At 25.7% G+C, this 23,547-nt stretch overlaps 1 protein-coding gene across 2 annotated transcripts in view; it reads left to right on the plus strand.

The window, feature by feature from the left end:
- LOC100212030 (centrosomal protein CCDC61) overlaps nt 1–23,547 on the plus strand; it is an 83,008-nt gene that overhangs the window by 29,312 nt on the left and 30,149 nt on the right. For both annotated transcript variants that reach the window (XM_065805612.1, XM_065805613.1), the window contains exons 4-5: nt 4,683–4,763; nt 21,770–21,852. In XM_065805612.1, the coding sequence (XP_065661684.1) occupies nt 4,683–4,763; nt 21,770–21,852 (164 nt within the window). The remainder of the gene's footprint in view (nt 1–4,682; nt 4,764–21,769; nt 21,853–23,547) is intronic.

Here is a 23,547-nt window from a genome sequence, read left to right on the forward strand (position 1 = left end):
CAATAATAAAAAATAACAAATTGATGACCCAATAATAATAAAAAAGACAACGAAATAATGTCCCAATAATAAAAAGTAGCAAAATGATGACCCAATAATAAAAAAATAACAAATGATGACCCATTAATAAAAAATAACAAATTGATGTCCCAATAATAAAAAATAACAAATTGATGACCCAATAATAATAAAAAAGACAACGAAATAATGACCCAATAAGAAAAAGTAGCAAAATGATGACCCAATAATAAAAAAATAACAAATAATGACCCATTAATAAAAAATAACAAAATGATGAAGCAATAATAAACAATTAACAAAATGATGACCCAATAATAAAAAATAACAAAATGATGATCCAAAAGCACTATATAATAGTAATTAAAGTTATAAAAATAAACAGAATAAACAATTGATTTGAAACAGTGAACAACAACAGATAGAACTGACCTATTAACTATAAAACATCCATTAATTCAATTTCTAGGGCTTCTGCGTAAACACCTAATAAATTGCTTCTTATTTTTATTGCAAAATCAAAGTTAAGTAGATCTAATGGATTTCAAAGAAATAAAGCAACTCCTATCAGTTTCCATTTTTTCCCATTAGTTATTGAATATTTGTTTATATATCTTTTACTTTCATTTTATTTTCTTAATTTGTTTTGTTTTTATTTGTAAAATAGTTTTAATTTGTTAACATAATTTTACCTTCTACAATGCAAAAAGTGACTAATATTTGAAAATTTTAAATCACACCTTAGTATTAAGCTATTTTATTTGGAGAAGATTATTTATAGAATATCTCAATATATTAATCTTTTATGAAATATTGATATATTCTACTCAATATTTCAAAAAGATTGCATTTTCAAAATTTAGTCTTTTTAAAATATTGAGTAGAAATTTTCAATTTTATGCAAGACTTTATCTTTTTTTATTTTTTAATAGCCCAACACTGTTCTTTATATTAAGGTATTCAAGCATTTTTTTGCTGAAAAAAATTGAACCTAACTCAATTTGAGCAATTCAAATTGGACAACTTAAGTTGAGCGAGTCAAGTTGAGTAACTTCAGAAATAAGTAAAAGCATGACCTACAAGAATAAAAAAGTAATCTTTGATCTTTTTAAAATTAAAAAAAACAACCAACAAAAGTCTTTAAATTTGAAAATTTAAATTTTATTTTCTCTGTATGTATGGATTTAAAAATCTTATTAATGGTTAAGTACCCATTTTCCTTTTTTTACCACCAGAAGCTAAATTATTCAGGAAAAGACGATCCTGTAAAATCTATAATGACCGGCAATAGCAAAAAAAGTTTTAATTTTTGTTTTGTTTTTTTGTTAGGTAAAAAAAAAATTTTATTTTAAAACTTCAATTATAACTTGCTTAGAAAAAAAACAAACAAAAAAACTAAACTTCGTAAAAAGTAAAATTTTAAAATAATGTTGTAATTTTTTATAATTTTTAAATAACATTGAAACAATGTTGACATTGTTTAAATGAAAATACAATATGTTTGTTATGTTGACAATATGTTTGTTATGTTAGCAATGTGTTTGTTATATTAGCAATATGTTTTTTATGTTAACAATATGTTTGTTATGTTGGCGATATGTTTGTTATGTTAGCATTATGTTTATTATAAGTAGAAGTCCATAATCATTACAAGATTTTTGGGGTTATAAGACCAAGCTAAAAAATGTTTACCAATTATTATTAAATTACAATTAAAGTTAATACACATTAAAGCAGGTACCATCTTGTATTCACTTACTGATAGCAATAAAGTTATACTTTGGTCTGATTCAATGATAACACAAGCATGTTAGTGAAATGGATCTATAATTTTAAGGGTCTGACATTGTTCTTTTTTTTAAAATCGGTGAAACAAATGTTTGAAGGCATTGTTTAGTATTGTACTTAGCTAAAAGTTGAAATCAAAAATATACGCAAGTAAATCTGTAAAATATAATCTAAGAAATAAAGATAATTATTAGATATTTTTTTCTGGACCATCTGAAGCACTTTACAGAAAAATTATTGGCATTGGTACTTATAGATTCATTAACAAAACTATTATAGTTTAGTGATTATTTGTTATCTTCCATAAAAACACTTTTGAAGTGTTTATTAAACACACCAGGAGTTTTTATATTGTTGGACGGTAACTTATAATTGTTTTTTTTGTCCTTTATAGCTTCTTTTATAGTTGCTTACTTTATTATTAACATTGTTAAAAACCTATTAGTTTTATTATCATGAGGCTGGTGAGGCTTTTTTGCTGTGGTAAAGGCAAATTACTTGTGAGAAGGAAAACTCTGTTATAAAACCCATATAAAATATAAAAAATATCATTTTGGTTGAGGAGATGCTTAACAACATTGAATGTAACATTGAATGTTAGTTTTCTTGTGGTAGTAGCATAATAAAAATGTCTCAATTTGCAAGACAATTTAGCGCTAGGAAAGACATGACAAAAATTGCATGTAAAATTTTTTTAACTTTTTCGTGATGTAATGTTTAAATAAGAATATGACTGAAGATATGGAAAGTAGAGTACTGTGTAACTTAAACTTAAAAAAAATCATTTAATTCAAGTAAATAAAACTCTTGCATTTACTGGCGTTTTTATTGTAAGTTATTTCATGTGGATTGATTTTGATAATGGAGCATCACTTTTAATATGTTTTTTAATTTTTTTAAATTTTGAATTTTTTAAACTTTAAGTTTACTTAATGTATCTTTGGTAAAGATGCCTTTTTTTGTTATATAGTACTGGGTACAATTTACTTCTTTGTGCAGCGGCCTTGTTTGTCAAGGTTCATATTTTGGAGTTAAAGAGTTGAGAGAGGGTTGTAACCAAAATTAAAGTAGTCTCCTCCACTGTAGTTGCTTTCACGGCCTTGGGAAGGTGAACTAACATCAAAAAAAAAAAAAAAGTATATTAAAAAGCAATACAACTGCATTAATCAAATTATAAAAAGTTTCAGATATTTTTAGACTGACTGTTATCATTAATTTTTATAGAAAATAGCTGGTATTTGTAAGAACAAAAGTTGACTTTTTAATTAAATAGCTTTTATTTGTCATTTATCAAAACATAATTTAGCTCAATTTAAATCAAATTTAAATCAATTTTTGGCAAGTTGAAATCGTCAGCAATATAACTTAAAATATGGAGCAGCAGAAATTATTATTAATCTATGTCATCACAGATACCATTAATAATTGATATCAAAATGTGGTAAATCCAACATTTAAATCAACACTGATTATTCTATTCAGTTTAAACAATGGTGTTAATTTATTATAGCAATGTTGTTAATTTATTATTAAAAATGTTTTGCATACTTAAATCCAGGCAGTTTGGGTTACTTTGGAGTTCAAATCTAATTTGTAAAAGTTATTTTTACAAAACATTAAAAAAAGTTTTTTCTATGAATTACTTACTGAATAGTTTTTTATGATCTAATTGTTTTAAATTGTTTTTATTTTTTATTTTTTTTATAATTTTAAATTTTTTTTATTTATTATTATTTTATAATTTGTTTTTAATTGTTGATTTCTTTATTTTTTATTATTTATTTTGTTTTAAATTCTTGGTTTCTTTATTTTTATATATTAAATCTTTAAGTTATTCACTTTTAAACTGTTGTGTAATGCTTTCTTGATTTTTTTGATCTTGATGACTTAAATAAATTTTTTTAAATATTTGTCAATTTTATTCAATTTTTTTGGTTTCCATAATTAATTTTTCCTGACTTCCACAATTACTCTATTCTGGTTTCCATAGTTACTTTTTGTGCATATTATTTATTAACTGTTTGTGTAATATTTGTTTACAATACAAAACAAAATGTGAAATATTCAGTACACAGGTAAGATTGCTTTTTTTCGCTAAACATTTTTAAAAATATATTTACAGTTAACAATTTTTAAGTGGTATTTTGCAAAACAATTTTTGTATCTTTAAATATCTCATGCATAGTTTAGTATTTAGAAAAAGTTTTACTATAAAAATGAAAGTTTCTTTAATTGTTTATATGTATCAATAATTTTTATATTGAGTCTTTATAATAATTTTTATATTGAGTCTTTATATTGAGTCTTGAAAATATAAGAAAATTTCCAATGACAATAGTTATTAAATAAAAAGCTTAAGTAATATAATAATATAGTAATATTAAGTAATATAATAATATAGTAATATTAAGTAATATAGGGTAAATGTAAAGTTGTTCCAATCAAGGATGAGGAGTCCCAAAAAGAACTCCAGATATGAAAGTCACAAAATGATTATTTCTTCCTGGTTTTGGTATCCAGGAACTCCAAAAATCTAAAGAGGCTTTTAGATTACTATTATGAAAAAATTTAGACTTATGATTTTAGGATAGAGGAACAATTAATTTTATATAATGGTGGCAAAGACTACTTGACTTCGAGCTATAAAACAATAGTTTTAAGTCATTAAATCTCATAAATTTTTTTCTTATTGCAGATCATATGTTTCTTAACACTTTTAGAGCTCCTGGACACCAGAAACCAGGAAAAAATAGTTATTTAAAGCCTGAGTCCTTTTGAGATTCCGCATCCCTGGTTCCAATTCTTTCAAATTTTTGAATTGTATTTTATTTTTTATTTTCTGCAATGTTGTTTTACAGGTTGATTATATTTTTTAGAACGATTTGCTGGCAGAGAGAAACAAACATTCACGAATAATGATGAAAAAGAAAAAAGAGTATGATCAGCTGTTAGAAGAGGTTTGATAATTAAATTTTTTTTTTACCTTTTTTTAACTGTATAACTCTGAAAAATGAATCTTGATAAACAAAGTTGATTAACAAAGAAGCATTTGCGACTAGATTTTTTATATGTTAATGAAAATGGTATTTTTGTAGTTCATGAATTAAGAGATTTACATGCTAATCATAACATATCTCTTAACTCTTTCTTAATTTTTCTTGTGGCAGCATGGTGAAAGTTTATATACATTATCTATTGCTACAAAACAGTAGATAATTACTAGTTATGAATAATACAAAAAACAATAAAATTATTACATAATGCAATGTTGTTTTGTAACATATGTTAAAATTTTGATTTTATGAGAACTTACAACATAACTACAGAAACAACTCTTGTTGTGAGTTGTAATTAATTATCGTTTGTTTATTATTGATTATTTAAAATAATTAGAAGGAGTCTAATAATAGCATACAATAGTACAATTGTCTCTTAACTAAAGATTTCAAAAACATTTTAAATCTATCATCTTTTCTGCTCCCTACCAAAATCAGGTATGAAACAAAAAATTTTCATCAAATAAAAAAGTGAATTACATAATAAGAAAAGTATTAAAAAAATCTTGACAATATCAAATTATTTAAAATTTGTTTTATAGCAAGTTTTTTCTGAGGGTTAAACTTTTTAAATTTAAATTTTGTAAAAAATTGATTATTTTATGCTTAAAAATGCTTAATGCTGTTAAAATGCTTTGATGATTTAGGGAATTAAAACAAACTGAAATTATTCCTGCTTCTAAATCAGTTATAGGGGAGAACTTGCACCCTTGATCCGTAAGCACCTTTGATCCTATAGCCTTATCTCCTTACTTACATAACTTATTAAAGAGAGCTGATAACCAGCGTGTTATAAATATCGCATCTTCAAAATTAATTGTGTTTTGGTTAGAGAGTAGACCACTATTAAATTTATTTCTAAAGAGTTTGATTTTGACGATAAAAAGTAATTTTTTTACTTTTACAAGGAACCCCACATCTTTAATATTATTTTGAGTTGAATAATTTTGCTTATGTCATTTTGTAACTAAACTATTCACCTCTTGTATGGTTGCTTTTGGTAAGCTATGGAAGCATCTAATATGACAAAAAAAGAATTTTTGTAAAAATTGAGCGGGTTAGCACCCTTGATCCTAATGCGTTTATGCACCTTTGATCCTATGATCAAAGGTGCATACACACACACAAACAAAATGTTTAACCAATAAAGTAACATGTACAATATGTCATATTGTTTTTAAATAAATTTTTTTCTTCCAAAATGAAGCCTTAAAAGTAGATTTTATACTATTTTTGTTTTTTTTGTCCTCCTAATACTTTTATATAATATAATTGTATTCATATACATATATATATATATATATATATATATATATATATATATATATATATATATATATATATATATATACATATATATATATATATGTTTGTGTGTGTGTGTGTGTGTGTGTGTGTGTGTGTGTGTGTGTGTGTGTGTGTGTGTGTGTGTGTGTGTGTGTGTGTTTGTTAATAAAGTAGATTTTAATAATTAAAAATCTTTATAAATGTTCTTCCAAAAATTAGGAATATAGCAAAACTATATAAATATTTTTCATTTTTTTACAGTTAAATATGGTGTATCATAAAAAAAGAAAAACCAATAGACCACCAAGAGGTAAGGTCAATGAAAATGAAATGCAAGTAGCTGTTAATGCAGTTCTTAATGGTGGTACAGTTTATTGTGTATTTAAAGAGAGGGGAATCAATTTAATGACACTTAAGAGATATGTAAGGAAATGTCAATTAAATCCAAGTACAGTCTGCAAACCTAACTTCATTACCATGCAAATCTTTACCAACGAAGAAGAAACATCTTTATCAGACTATCTTTTAAGGGCTTCAAAACTTCACTATGGATTGTCAACCAAAACAACACGAAAAATTGCCTATGAATTTGCAATGACTTTTTCTAAGCGCATTCCTAAATCCTGGAAAAGTTTACAAATTGCTGGGAAACAGTGGCTTCGTGGTTTTATGTTACGTAGGAATGAGTTATCTTTACGAAATCCAGACGCTACTAGTATGGCACGAGCAACTGCTTTTAATCGTTATACAGTCGTAGAATTTTTCACCAATCTAAAAGATGTTTGTCTGCGACACAAATTTCAGCCACAAAACATATATAATGTTGATGAGACAGGTCTTACAACCGTTCAAAAACCAGTTAAAGTAATTGCTGAAAAAGGATATAAACAAGTTGGAAGGATAACTTCAGCAGAAAGAGGGACATTGGTAACAGTTTGTTGTGCAGTTAATGCAATAGGAAACTCAATCCCTCCATTTCAAAGGAAGTATGTTAAATGGTGGTCCACCTGGATGTGTTGGGGTTGCAAACCCATCTGGCTGGATGAATTGTGCAATGTTTTTCAAGTGGATGAAACATTTTATTCAAAATATGAAATGTTCACCAGCTAATCCAGTGCGTTTACTTCTTGACAACCATGAGAGCCATGTTTTAATTGTTTGTTTAGATTTAGCTAAAAAAATCGCATAACTATGCTGTCCCTTCCATCACATTGTAGTCACAAGCTGCAGCCATTAGATTGGTCAGTTTATGGGGCTTTGAAACGTTATTACAATACAGCCTGTGATGATTGGGTTGTATCTAATCCAAGACCGATGACCATATATGATATAGCTGCAGTTGTAAGGAAAGCTTATGCACAAGCTTTTACTTTGTCTATTTTTGCAGGATTTGCTGTGGCAGGAATTGAACCCTTTAATCCCAACGTATTTTCTGATACTGAGTTTTTGGCTTCATATGTAACAGATCATCCAGAACCTATTACTACTAACCCATTACCAGGTGTTATTGATCCAGTTTCTGCTATTGTTCATGCCCCAGCTTTTAATCAATCATTGATGTCAAGTCTGTCATCAGGGCTAGCTTGTAGTGTATTGCCAATTCAGCCTATATCTGACCCTGTAATTCAACTATCCAGTGTTTCTATTAATATCTCTCATCAAGCAAGTCTAGAAAAAATTAGGCCATTTCCAAAAGCTGGATCAGGGAAGTTTATTAAAGGACGTAAGCGTCAGCGTACCCGAATACTCACAGACACCCCTGTTCGAAATGAACTAAATAGGCTTCAGGAAATGAAAAAAAAGTCTCAGTCAAAAAAAAAAAAAAAATGAAACGCAAAATAAGATCTTCATGACAAGGAAAAGAAACTTTGATCTTGAAAGTATTGGCAAAAAAACTCAGTAAAGTCTCAGTAAAAAATAACATTTTTTTCATTGATTTTTTCTTTTAAGAAAGATAAATTTGTAGTAAAATTAATAATAACTTTACTGGTATTTATTATAGACATACTTTTGATGATTTAAAAATAATTCTTACACATTTATGGTATAAGTTTGATCTCAGAACATGTATACACACATAGGATCAAGGGTGCATATAGGTAGGATCATGGGAGCATACTGGTATGCACCCATGATCCCAATTGAGGGTTCTTAGTTTGTATAATTTTAAATCTACTTAAATTATTCTGGTAAAAAAAAGATTATTGAATTATAATAAGGTATAAAATTTGCTATTATGTATTGTTACTTTAGAGATCGAAATGAAAACATATATTCAGTAAATTGGCCTGATAGATTTTTAGGATCATGGGTGCATACTCTCTCCTACTAGCAGCAGAAGTTCTTTCATTACATCTTACAAAAATTTCATACTTTTACAGGCTAAAACAACAAAATTCAAATAAAGGTGCTGTAATGGGGAAAGCAAGCAATCTTGTAAGCTTGTAACTATATTGAATTTATATTCAATTCAGAAATTTACTAATTGTGTATACATACCCAATCAATCATCAAGTTTTTTTACTATTTCCAATGAAACCAAATTACTTTTAATTTATTTAGAAAGTGTTTCACTGTACAATAATCCACTACTTTAATACAAGCCTAAAGTAGCCTCAGTTCTCTCTCAGTTGAAATGATGAGTAAAATTTGACTTTATTCATATTCCAATTACAATTGTTACCTAAACTAACAAAAAAATTGGTGCATGTTAAACAAATATGCTTTTTGTAAAATCACAAGTGAATTTTTTTACTAAATAAATCATCAATTTTAAAGAGAAATTTGTTTTAAATGCAACAAAATGAACAGCAAATAATTTAAAGAATGCAGGCACATGTGCAGATACAGCATTTTTCAACGTACTACTAATACATTAGCAATCATTATTATTAATAACAACTAGTAACCACATATATATTTCGTGTTATTGAACAAAATACCTGGAGAGGATCCAGAAGCCTGTCTTCATTGTGTGTTCTCTCAATGAAATCTTGATTGATCTCAATTGAATTAACTTAATGTGGCATTCTCAATTGAATTGAGTGTCAGAACACAGTCCGATAATCTGATCCGACATTTCATCGTATTCAAGCATAGTTTGAATTGCAATAGCTTGATCACTTCCAATGAACTGCAATAGCTTGATCAACTTCCAATGAACCAATTAACTATGAACTGTTACTTGCATATCTTTTGAAAAAAGTTCACCCTGCCATTGAAAAATCGATTTTGACATAAGTACTACTATATATTACATAGTATCACTTATGTCAAAATCAATTTTTCAAAAGATATGCAAATAATAGTTCATTTCGTGCTTTTTAGATAAAAGTTCATCAAACTACAGTAAAGGAGCATGGGGTTGAAAAAAAGTCATAACCCTAGTGTTCACCTTCTTTTTGTAGCTACCTTCTGGTAGTTCTAGTGTTTTTAGCATTTTTAAAGTGTGGTATTCCTTGACTTTCTTGGTGATTCTGGTCTTGATAGTTTGCTCTATCCCAATGAAAACATCTTTAAACCCAGCTTGCTCCTATAGATTGATAAGCTCTCTCAGAATACAGACACCAGTAATTATTTGCTTGGTGTTCTCTCTGCACACTCCATCAGCAAACCTGGAGCATCTTAAGTACGTCTTCCCGCAAGCAACTGGACAACCAATTTTGTTGATCTGTGTGGTGCTGAAAAAAATCCGCATTAGACACATTTAGTTATAGTTGATTGAATCAGGATTATAGTATACAACTAATAATAAAAAAATAGTGAAACTGGTAAATTAGTTCTATATACGAGTTCAAACCTGTGTTTTAGATGAATTTTTTAGTTGAAAACAACTTTTAAACTTGATTTCTACTTTAATTATATATTGACTTAAGTTAAATTGACGCATCAATAGTTTTTATTGTTTATAAAACACGCATCATTTATTTTTACTGTTAGCCATGCTTTCGTCGAGACATAAATAAAAATTGACTCGGATAAAAATCAATTTTTAACCAAAATTTATTTATTATAAATTGTTATATAAAAGTAAATTCTCATACATAACCTTCCTCTTGAGCTAAAAACTTAATTTTTGTTTTGTTTTTCTTTATGGATAAAATTATGCCATATATAGTATTCTGCACATTAAAGTTTGATTTATGATATATTTTTGGGACACACACACAGATATATATATATATATATATATATATATATATATATATATATATATATATATATATATATATATATATATATATATATATATATATATATATATATATATATATATATATATATATATATATATATATATATATATATATATATATAAGCGTATATATATATATATAAGCGTATATATATATATATATATATATATATATATATATATATATATATATAAGCGGATATATATATATATATATATACACTGTTGCATATGATCATGTGTATGTACCTTAAGTTTGTCTCCATGGCTTCTTGAACCTCTTCCTTCATCTGAAAATCCAAATCCTTGCAATAAAATTCAAATGAAGAGAAAGCATGTCTGTCCAACAAGTTAAAGTTGGGGCTATAAGGAGGTTGAATGACACTATTAGCTTTTTTCTCAGCAAGAAAGTCTCTGAATGCAGCAGACACATGTGGCCTGGCATTATCGTGCTGAAGAAGCATTATGTTCCATGTTACTCTTTTCCAGCCTTTGTTGAAAAAATTAGAATGCATATTCGATAGGAAAAGCATGTACACTTCTGGATTGACCAATTGTCCATTTGGAATTACCTCAACATAGGCCTTGCCATCAAATGAGATAGCGCAAATCACCATACTTTTTGCATCAAATTGGGATCTCCTGACACGTCTTGGCTTCTTTGCCCTTTGAAATCCAAGGGCGATTGCTATGTTTGCACCTGATTGATTTGTGGTAAACCCACTTCTTATCCACAACAATAAGGTGTCGTTTGACATTTAATTCATCTTGTAGGATGGTCAGAAATTTATGCGCAAGTTCAACCCGTATTTGTTGATTTGCTGGGGTGAGGCCATATGGGATCCATTGTGAACAAATTGATCTTTTCATCAATTTTTCAGTGATTATTGAATAAACTGAACCAAAAGAAATTAATAATTTGTCTTCATCAAGCAGTTGTTGAATGATCTCAATGTTGTCCATAGTTGTTGAGGTACTGGGTCTACCTGACCTCGATTTATCTGAAAACTGACTATAATCACTTATGTTTGATATAGAATACTTTTGGTAGTACTTGTATACTGTTTGAATGGAAGTTGCATCCTCACCCCAGACAGTAGTTATGAATTTGTGAGCATCAGATGGAGACTTCTGATTAAGTCTCAATTAACAATCTAATAACAACTTTGTCAATTTGCATTATAGCTTTAATAATTCAAATGATCTAAAATTAAAAATATTTATTTTATTAAGCATATATGTGCATAAGTTAATGTTAAGAATATCTATAAAAAATTTTATTGGCAAGAATATTAAAACACAAATTATACAAACTTTTTGATAATACTAATATATATATATATATATATATATATATATATATATATATATATATATATATATATATATATGTATATATATATATATATATATATATATATATATATGTATATATATATATATATATATATATATATATATGTATATATATATATATATATATATATATATATATATATATATATATATATATATATATATATATATATATATATATATATAGCGTGGAAAAAAAGGCCAGTCAACAACCGCCTGAAATGAATAAAATTGGTATTTTGACTTTTCAAAATGATTTCTTGCCAGTCACGGTTGACTAATTAAAAAAAACCAGAGTTTTAAAAAGCAGGATGTTATTTGGAAAAGCATATACTAGTGTGTTTAAAATAGTTTTATTTTTTACAATATGGTACTTTAATTGCTAGCGGGTTGTTAAAGTGAAAAGTCAAAAAGTCAAAAGACATTTAATCAAATTTTTATTTAATCTTTTTTTTTAACATTTTTTATCTTTTTTTTTTTATCTTCATTTTTAAAAAATTGCATTAAATTAATTTTTTATTAATAGTTAAAAATTAATTATTTGTTAATAATATTAAATTATCATTTCTACTACTTAAAATATATATTCAAATATATATGAAATTTATTATTTAAATTTTTATCTAATAGTTAATTCATGTTAATAGAAACCATTAATTTTTCTGCTTTAACAACCGTGAACCCATTAATTTGCTTTGTTGTAAAGTATTTTGCTTCACTCACTTAAATTACTTTCATTTTACTGGTGGTAAAAATCTTTTTTTTTATAAATAAGTTTTTACTTTATTATTATTTTAATAATGTTTAAAATAAATATTTTAATAATAGTATTATAATATATAATGATTTAATAATATAGTATATTTATTATGTATGTATGTGTGTGTATATATATATATATATATATATATATATATATATATATATATATATATATATATATATATATATATATATGTATTTATATATATATTTATATATATATATAGATATATAGATATATACATATATATATATATATATATATATATATATATATATATATATATATACATACTTATATATATATATATATATATATATATACTAGCAGAAAGCAATCCGTAATACAGGTTACGGTCGGTCTGCTAATTTATAGTGGCTGTTTTCCACAATTTAAAGTTGCGATACCTTAACTAATACCCTGTAAAAAAAACTCCTTCAAATTAAAAAATTAAACTATCTGTAAAATTAAAATAAATTAATATACTAATTATTTAACGTTATTTGAGTAATTTACAACTGACATAGGTCATATCAGTGTATGGCCGAACCATTTTCCTAGACATTAATAAGTTCAATACAATACGTTTTTAGTTACTGACACAAAATAATAACACTTCATCATGCCTGAAATTGACGAAAGATTAAAGCTAAATTCTTGTTATATTTTTTATAACATGAACTTTAATTAATAAGAATAATATGAAGTAAAGTAATTTATTTATGAGTTATTAATTTTTTGGTATCCCCTTGATACATGTTTCTTTAAAAAAGGAAATTGTCTTTAAAACGATTAATGCACACAACTAAATAAATTTATTATAAATAACTAAGCAATTGAGTACAAATACGTTTCAAACAAAAAAAAAGTCGATTTACAATCAAACATGTGTATTAGGGTGGAGCGATTTTCATAGCAAAAAAAAAGAGTTTAAAAACCAATATTACTGAGACACGAATCAATGTCTATTAATTATAAGATAAAAGTAAAAAAATATTTTTTGATTTTGATGAGATCTTGAGGGTCCTCTTTGGAATTTAAATTCTTGACAGGTCCTAATATTTTTGAATTTTTTTTTTCTAAACCATATCAACCTTGGACTCAAAAAAAGCAGAAAAAAATACTTGTTTCATAAATAATAATTTTATTAGAAAATTTTTTTAGTGAAAAAAATACTTGCAAAAATGTACCTTAAAACCCCCGTTTTGTTGAGGACGGGGGTTTTTGATGAAAAAAACAACTCTACTTTTTTAATTTCAATTTTTTAATAAAAACAAATATTATTTTCAAAATCAGTATATTATTTTGTTTCTTTTAAGTATCAAGTTAATATAGTTTAAAAAAAAAAAATTTAAACAATATTAGGACCCATCAAAAATTTAGAATCTAAAGAGGAACCTCAAGAACTCATCTAAACTATAAAAAAAAAGAGTAAGGTTCTTTTTTCACCCAAAGATATTGATTTGCTGCTCAGGCAAATTAAATTTCAAAAATTTTCAAAATCGCTCTACCCTAATGTGTATTACAAATTGTAAAAAATATGTAAACTTTGATCTTTTATATGACAAACCTAAAATAAAAATTGTAACAGATAAGTAGACAAAAGAAAAACAAAACAAACAAACTGGAAAACAATTTACCTGCTTTTTGGTAGCAAAATAATACAAAACAATACAAACAATAGTATATTATAAAAAATAAAAAATTACAAATTAAAAAAAAGTCACCGAAGAAAAAACGGTAACAAAAAAGTTATAAATATCTTCACTGATAGAAGACATTTACAACCTTTTGGTTGCTGTTTTTTCTTCGGTGTCTCCCAACACCCTGGTATGGATGAGCCCTCCATTTAAAGGATGGCTCATCCATACCGCCATTACTTTGCCACTTATTGAAGGATCTCTCCAAGAGAGGCCCTGGGTGTTGGGAGCGATATCTTTTGTGTTCCTCAAATGTTAACGACTCTAAAATTACAAATAGAAGGATATAATAAAATTTAAAAATATTTACAATTTTTTTTAATCAAAATATAAAGCATAACCTCACCATTTTCACAGGATGAAGAGGATGCTAAAAATAAATTAAAAAAAAGTAAATTAAAAAAAGTTAAACTTGTGAGAAATTTAATTTTAATAAAAATATGAGTAAAATGCAAACAGTTTAAAAATGTCATATTTATATTAAATAATTCTTTCACTTATTGCACATATTTCTCCGTAAAAAATATATAAAATTTAAAACACAGCCCTACCAGTTATGCTTCTACCAGACACTAAAGACAAAAAATATACCTCAGAATAATTGATAGAATTATATTTACATATAAATAAATATTTAACTATAATTTTTTTTACCTATTCCCCTCATTTCTTCAATGAAGTTGTCTAAAGTAAGATAAAAGATAACTGAAGCTAAAACTAATTAAAACTAAACTAAAATTAACTATAAACTAAACCAAAACTAAAAAAAACTTTAAATTTTAATATCTGTACCTCAGAAGACAAAGGTCGGTTATCCAGTTTTTTGTGAAAATGAGTTATGTATGAGACCTTTTTAATTTTTTCAGTATCTACATAGGTATAAAGACTGTTTTCCTGCAACAATGTGAAACAAAGTTTGGTCAATATAAAGGGTCTGGTGTCCCCACAATGTTCAAAGGAAAAACGTCTGTAGTTCAGAAATGACTTTTCACTTTTTTTATTTAACTTTTTATTTTTGTCAAAATTATATTTCATGTGCCTCAAGACAAATTAAATAAGACAAATTAAATAAAACATAAATTTAACCATCAAGAATAAAAAAGCCAATAAAGACTAATTATTTTACTATTTACTCTCTCCTGGACAATTTCTAAAATGTGACAACTGACTTGGACTACTGAGTGTACAGATATAAATGCTTTATTTAACTATACTAATCACATAATTTATACTTAGTTTTTTTTCCAACTCTCCTAAAAGAAAAAAGAAAATAAAGCTTTAGTACTTGAAGTTTTAAAATTCCAGTTACAGTACAAATAAACAAATTCCTATTAACAATTATTTTAATAGCAAAAACACTGACTTATTTCAGTCTTCAATTCTGTGTCTTAACAATAAAAGCACTTAAATGTATAGACGTTAAAATATCTAATTACCTTTTTAAAAATAAATTCACTAAACTAATGTAACTAATACCTTTATTAGCTCTCTCTTGATCAACTAAAGAAAATAAATTTTAATTAAACTAACTTGAGGTAAAATAATAAGAAGCTGTCTTACTGAGAATTTTAAATTTCTTCTCTATTATTGACAATATAATTTTAAGTATTACCTTAGTTAAGCCCAAGAACTATAAGTTCTTGGGCTTATTGTATAAAAATATAAAAACCTACTGTTTTACTTTTAAGTCAACAACAATATTTTAAAAAACATTTTAGTTACTTTATAAAAAAATAAAATCCTTTTAAACATACTACCTCTCTCTTCATTGTTGTCAACTAAACAGAAAAACAAACAAACAACTGATAGTAAATTTTCCCTTTGTTAGTAGGTTATTAAATAGATTAAATAGATCAAAGATCTATAATCTGCTCTAACAGTCTACAACATTATCATTAAACTAAAACTATTTTCGACAACCTGGTGTAATTTAGCATTGATATATTTTTTTTCAAATGACAAAAATTATTAAAGTACATTATATAAACATAGAACAAATGTAGTGATGGTGGATTTAATCCAAAAATAGAAAGAACCTTTAGAAAAAAGCTTGCTTTTAAATCTACAAAAATTTCCAACTTACATTTTTTTATCTACATTTATCTATAATAAAATATGAATTAATGAGTTACCATTATTTAAAGTTGATCCAGAAGCAACCAAAATAAATTATCAAATAAAAAGTTCATTTATATAATCTTGACGATAATGTTAAAATAAACAATATTTATTGCTTGAAAACTTAAGTAACAAATGTAATTCAAGTATATTAAAATAAATGTATGAAGTTACCTGTTGTGGCTGGTGCAACTGAAGTTATAACTAAATAAAAAATATTAAATAAAAAAGCTATTTTATCTATCTTATCTATTTTATCCTGGTGATTATGTTTAAATAAACAATATTTATTGATTCTTTTTAAAATAAATTAAAAAACATTACTATTTGCTGTAAAATAAAATAAAAGACATTACTACCACTTGCACCAACTGATGATGCTACCACACCTAAATGACAAAATTTATTAAAATATTTAAAACATATTCAATGCTTTAAAAGAATATTCAAAAGAAGTTTTTAAATCTACAAAATCTAAGTCCTTACTGAGTTTTACCTGTCTGTCTAAAAATAAAAATTGAGATAAAATTATATACAATAAAATTGCTAATGCTACATTTGTACTCAAATAAAATCTAAATGATAAAACTTACTTAAGTCGCTGTCAGCTAGCCTGTCTAAAAAAAAATTTGTATTCTCATTAATCCTAATCTATAATCTATAAATAAACTTACTAATATAAACCATAAATAAACTTGAACTAATATAAACTATAAATAAACTACTATATACTATATAAACTAATATAAACTATAAATAAACTAATATAACTATGTTACTAATATAAACTATAAATAAACTACTATACACTATATACTTACTAAAAAGGCCTTCAGCTCCTTCTAACTGCTCTAAAAAAATGAAACAATACTTGCTTAAAATGATCTAAAAAGACTGAAGACAAAACTGAAACACTTTACTAAAAAAGAAACATTGTACTAAGAAAATTTTTTTTACCAGTCATTTTAGTTTTAACTTCTTCTAAAAAAAAAAAACAGAAAAATAAAAACAACAAACAACAAACAAATTTTAGTTTTTAAACAATGAACAACATCAGTTCCACTTGAAACTAGAAATTTATCAGCTCTAATCAGCTGGAAGACCTTGCTTGAAAGACCGCGTGGAGTAAAGAAACGCTTTTAGAAAAGCCTAGAAAGTTCTTTATTAAAAAAGAAAGTGAAACGACACTAACACTATTGAATTACAGTATTCATATTTAGAAGATTAGATAAATTACAGCATTCATGTTTAGATTGTACTAAAAAAACTATTTTACCAGACATTTTATTTCTAACTTCTTCTAAAAAATCAAAACAGGCTATAAAAATTAGAATAATAAAAACAACCAACAACAAACAAACGATTATTTAAATTTTTGTTTTAAACAATGAACAACATCAACTCTTCTTGAGAATAAAAGTACATCATCTCAAATTCGCAAGCTGACTTAACTTGAAAGACCGCATGGAAAATGTAACCGCGCATAAAAAAGTCTAGAAACTTCTTAAAAACTGAGAAATAGTGTATTTTACAGAATACAGAACCGTAAATAACAATACGAACAATAGGCGAAACATTAGGCGTAACTATGCGCACTATTCATTACTGTAATAATATATATATATATATATATATATATATATATATATATATATATATATATATATATATATATATATATATATATATATATATACATACATATATATATATATATATATATATATATATATATATATATATATATATATATATATATATATATATATATATATATATATATATATATATATGTAAATTATATATGTAAATTCTTAAAGAATAGAGCAATAATAAATTAGTAAAAAACACTTATCTAACTTTTTTCTTCAACTTGAAGTTTCACCATTTCTGGATCATCAGGAAGAGTACTCTTCCTGATGATCCAGCAATGGTGAAACTTCAAGTTGAAGAAAAAAGTTAGATAAGTGTTTTTTACTAATTTATATATATATACATATATATATATATATATACATATATATATATATATATATATATATATATATATATATATATATATATATATATATATATATATATATATATTATATATATATATATATATATATATATATATATATATGTATATATATATATGTATATATATATATGTATATATATATATGTATATATATATATGTATATATATATATATATATATATATATATATATATATATATATATATATATATATATATATATATATATTATATATATATATATATATATATATATATATATGTTGCTATAGTTCAGTATCTAAACTTTCCATTTGTAGTACAAAAAATTGACTCTTAATTACTCTATGTCATATAACAAGACAAAATTAAGTACAGTTTATGTCAAAACCATTAAATTTAATTGAAGAAACTAATTAAATTTGATTGTTTTTTAAAAAACCGTAAAAGCACAAATAATAAGTCTGGAATACTTTTAAAAATATACATAATGTTTTAATTGTATTTTTTTAAAGTATAAACATTTTTAAATGTTTTTTATTTTTCTTTTTTTACTGTTTACATACATCTACTGACAAATAGGTTGAACATGTGAGGAGTGTTGCTACATCGACTGACAAATAGGTAGAACTTGTGAGGAATTATAAAAGCAACTGCATAAATACAATTTCCTAATATTTTAATCTATATTTATTAAAGAGGGCTTAATTATTTCAGGGAAATATATGTAGATATTAATTTGCGATGTTGTCTGATTACTAATAGGATATTTTGTCGTTGTTCTTCATTTTGAGATAAGCCTACAAATTGCTGGATTATTCCAATATTCCTTTGAACACAATCATTTGTGACTCATAAGTTTTTGATAAAAAAAATTAAGTTATTGTAAGATTTAAGGTCCTTTAAGATGCCTTTAGTATGAAAGGTGTATAACCAAATCTCAATCTCACTAAATCCAGTTTTATAAAAATAAACTAACTTTCCTCTGTAATCAAATCTTTCAACTGAATGTTATCATTAAGAACAACAACCGTTGGCTTTTCAGAGTTTATAATTTCAATTTCAGGCACTTTATGCTGAAGTAAAGTTTCTAAAATGTCTGAATTAGTTAGCAAATCAAGACTGAGTCAGCTAAAACCATAATAACTGTTTTAGGAGACAAGTACCAAGAATGAGCTTGCATACTCTTTTTTTTGTTGTTTATGTAGATAATCAATTACTACATGAACAACAAAATGTAATTTCAAGAACTGTGGTATATCGAATCTGCCATAAAATGAGCTGCATGACAGGCGTCGGGCTGATAAATTTTAAAATCTTCTAACTTATCAGAGTTGATGTTAAAATAAAAAGCAAGATATTCTACAAGATGCTTGTAATAGTCCCTTGGAAAAGTTGTGTTATTCAAAGAAAGCTCTATAAAACTCTTTGCTTCAAAATACACACTGTATATGCCAGAGCCAAAAATAAGTGAGTTCTCAGAAAAGCTTTTAGATCTATTTAGCATCAGGAGCAGAAATTTATGGCAAAAATACCTCCCATCGCTTCCTAAAGTTGGAAGCAATGGGAGGTTATAAAATAAAATATAAAAAGTATAAATAAAGTTTATTATTAGGCCTTTGCTTTTAATCCCAGTTATAGCTTTGTAAACATGTTTAATGTGCAGTTTGTAAATATGATTTCTACACATTAAAAGTATTTGTCATACACAAAGCAGTAGTTTTTTTTAAATTCTTGTTAAAATCATAATTGTTCCATCCAATCTGCCTGTATTTGTGGCAGTAGTGTCAGTACAAAATGCGAAAACTTGGTCGAGTACTTCAAAATATTCCAACAGATTTTGTATAACTAAAACCTGATCAAGTGCTTTTCCAGTGTTACTTTGTACAACTCTTAGAAAAAATCATCTTTATGCCCGAGCTCTTGTAACAGAAACAACAATTTGGTCACGGTTAATTTTTGTTCAATATAGCTAGCTACTTTGCCATCAAAATGGAGAACAAGTTTTTTACCTTTTAATTCAACTCTATAGTTTTCTTGTATTTCAATACCTTTGTGTGCTATAGTTTCATAGTGCTTCTGTCTTACAGTCTCTCTATTAAATTTTATTTCTACTCCTATGTAGTTCATTACACAGGCAAAAACATTGTTTGATCTCTGTAACTGATCCTCTTTCTTACACTTAAAGGTATTGTTGCTGCTATAAGGCCATCTCTGATAATAACATGATAATCAACAATAGCAATTGCATGTGTTTGTTTTTCTTTATTCGCTTTAAGTATTTGGATTTCATAAGAACTGTCTTCACTCAGCTTTGAACTCATATCTTTAGAATCTATATAAAATATAAACTATAAAGAAGTTTTTTTTATCAAAGCTTAATAAGGGTATAAACAATAATACAGCAAATGAATACCTTTTAAACATAAACTTGATTTTGGGTTTTGCACTTTGCAATTGGGTTTCACTTCCAAGCCATAATCAACTGAAAGACATTTATCAACTTCAAGGCATGCAGTGATATCTTCTTCACTTTCAATTATGTATTCAAAAGCACTATCTGCCACCATTTTCTTCCTTTATTCTTCATACCTTGTGTATCTCTCCATTCTCCTTTCAACACTTGCTTCTAATTCCTTATCTCTAATGTGACTAATAAACTGAACTCTTTGATTTCTCTGATCTTCAATAAAAGAAAATTCTTCCATTAAAGCTTTTTTGTTTCTAGGCATATCGATACTCTGACGGATTAGTTCTTTTATGTTTGTTTTGCCAATATCAAAAAGACCTTCCATTATACTCTAAAAAAAATTACATATATAATAAAATGCTCTGCATATCAAATTTAAGTATATTACATCATTATACAAATCCACATAGTGCAAAATAATGTTAAATGTTTTTACTTTAAACTCTATAATTTTTTGTTTCTTGCTTTCTATCTTCCAAGTTAGTTTTTGTTGTTGCACCATGAGCTGCCACTTTTTGTGAAGTTTTACAAACTTGTCAATAATTTTTGATTCAGAAATTAAATAGTTGCTAAATCCGCAAAGTTTCCAGAGGTTTACTATTTTTTTGAGGAGACAAAATGTTTCATTTCATTGCTGTCATGTTGTGTTTTCTTTGCATACACATCAAAATTTTTGCAATTGCACATGCAAAGTTTGTATTTAAGCTTTTAAATTGATTTGATCTAAAGCTGATAAGATACTGGTAGTGTCTTAAAACTGTTCCACTGGTAGGGAGCTGAGAAGGTGGCAATTCAGAAATAGGTAATTTAAGTAGATACAATGGTCATCTGGCACTTGTATTTAAATTCTATGAAGAGTTATTTTTTGTTTTTTTTCTGTAAAAGTTGCTAGTTTTGTCATGCAAGCATTGTGTTATTATGTTATGCCTATGGTGTGATCAGTTATTTTAAAGAATAATTGTTATTATTATTATTTTTTTTTTGGATAAAGTTTCAACTAATATTTTTGTTTATTAGTTTGAAGAACTAAAAGCTACAGAGCGCAATTTTCGTATTCGCTGTAAGAATTTAACTGAGGAATTAGCTACTTTAAAGCGAACGTAAGATGCTTTTATTTGTTTCTCTGTAGTTAGGTCTGTCAGTTGCTAAGGTTGCATTATAAAACTTCATAGTACAGGGCTCAAAACAGCCTCCAGTAAATAAATATTAAATAATTACTAAAATGCATATAGGCTGTTTAATGAATAACCTTATCTATAAAAGAACTATTTTAAACTTTTAAAAGAGCTTTTGTTCGAGTTGAGATAAATTTTATTTTAAACAAAGTACAGTAAAAAAGTTTAAAGTAATTCAGGGTTTTACTAGTTGTTTAGAAGACAGTCATCTTTTTTTTTATTTTTATAAAAAAAAATTATACATATAGTTAAGCAATATAAAAAAATAATAAATTATTTACTTAATAACTTGACCATCATAAAAACTATTTTGTTGGATAACCTTATTTTAAACAAAATGATTGTTAAAAAATGTTCTTTTATTAATAATATACTACATATATAGTTATTTAAAGATGTTAGGCTAGTAGTCTTTGTCTTGATAGTTATTTAAAGATGTTAGGCTAGTAGTCTTTGTCTTGATAGTTATTTAAAGATGTTAGGCTAGTAGTCTTTGTCTTGATAGTACTTTAAAGTACTAGCTCATGCAATACAAAAATCAAAAACGTTTTCCAGTATTTTTAGTTTTTGACTGTTTGGTAACATTCAAAGAATACTTCCTTATTTTTTATGGGGAATCATCTTCCTGTGCACTATAAGCTATAATATTATATCTTATTAATATTATATCACTTTAAGCTATAATATTATATCTTGTGCATCATAGTCACCATGACAAAAGATATTAAAACACACTTTTTAGTAAAGTATAAAGTTTTTTATTAATGTATGATTGAATTTGTGATTTATTATGATAAAATATGAGTTCTCTAATATGCTTTTCAAATAAATTTTATTACGTATTTTCAGATAAAAACCAAATATATGCTGGTTATATCAGTATTATACATTTATTTATTTTGGTTATATATGCTGGACTTGAGTATTATACATTTATTTGGTTTCTATCTTATATTGTAAGATAGAAACCAAATATATGTTGGACTTTAGTACATTCATTTAGAGATATATCCCCAACCTAGAATGTTTCTAGGATTCATACTACCACTTTCGCAATATTTTATATGTGTATATATAGTTTTCTTGAGCCTAATTTATTTTCTTTCTAACTGATTTTTAGTTTTAATTTTTAATTCATAAATATATATGAATATATACATATATATATATATATATATATATATATATATATATATATATATATATATATATATATATATATATATATATATACACAACCCTCGAAATTAGGGTTGGCATTTGGCAATGCCAACCTAACTGTCCACCTAAAAGTGTTTGAGGTTGGTAAAAAATTGCCGATCTCGTTTCTATCTTTTATAGTAAAACCTATGTACCAAATTTTTTTGCCAACCTGCTGCCGACCTCAAAAAGATTTAGGTTGGCAAATTATTGCCGTCCTCATTTTTCCTAATTCCGAGGAATATATATGTGTGTATATATATATATATATATATATATATATATATATATATATATATATATATATATTTGTATATATTTATTGATTCTAAAAATAACATTTAAGAAAAGTATCTTCTCATTCCCTTTAACTGTGCTTTATAGTGTAAAATGTTCAGGGTTTGATGGGTCTCTAATATT

Source organism: Hydra vulgaris, chromosome 09 (assembly GCF_038396675.1).
Source record: "Hydra vulgaris chromosome 09, alternate assembly HydraT2T_AEP".
NCBI lineage: Eukaryota > Metazoa > Cnidaria > Hydrozoa > Anthoathecata > Hydridae > Hydra > Hydra vulgaris.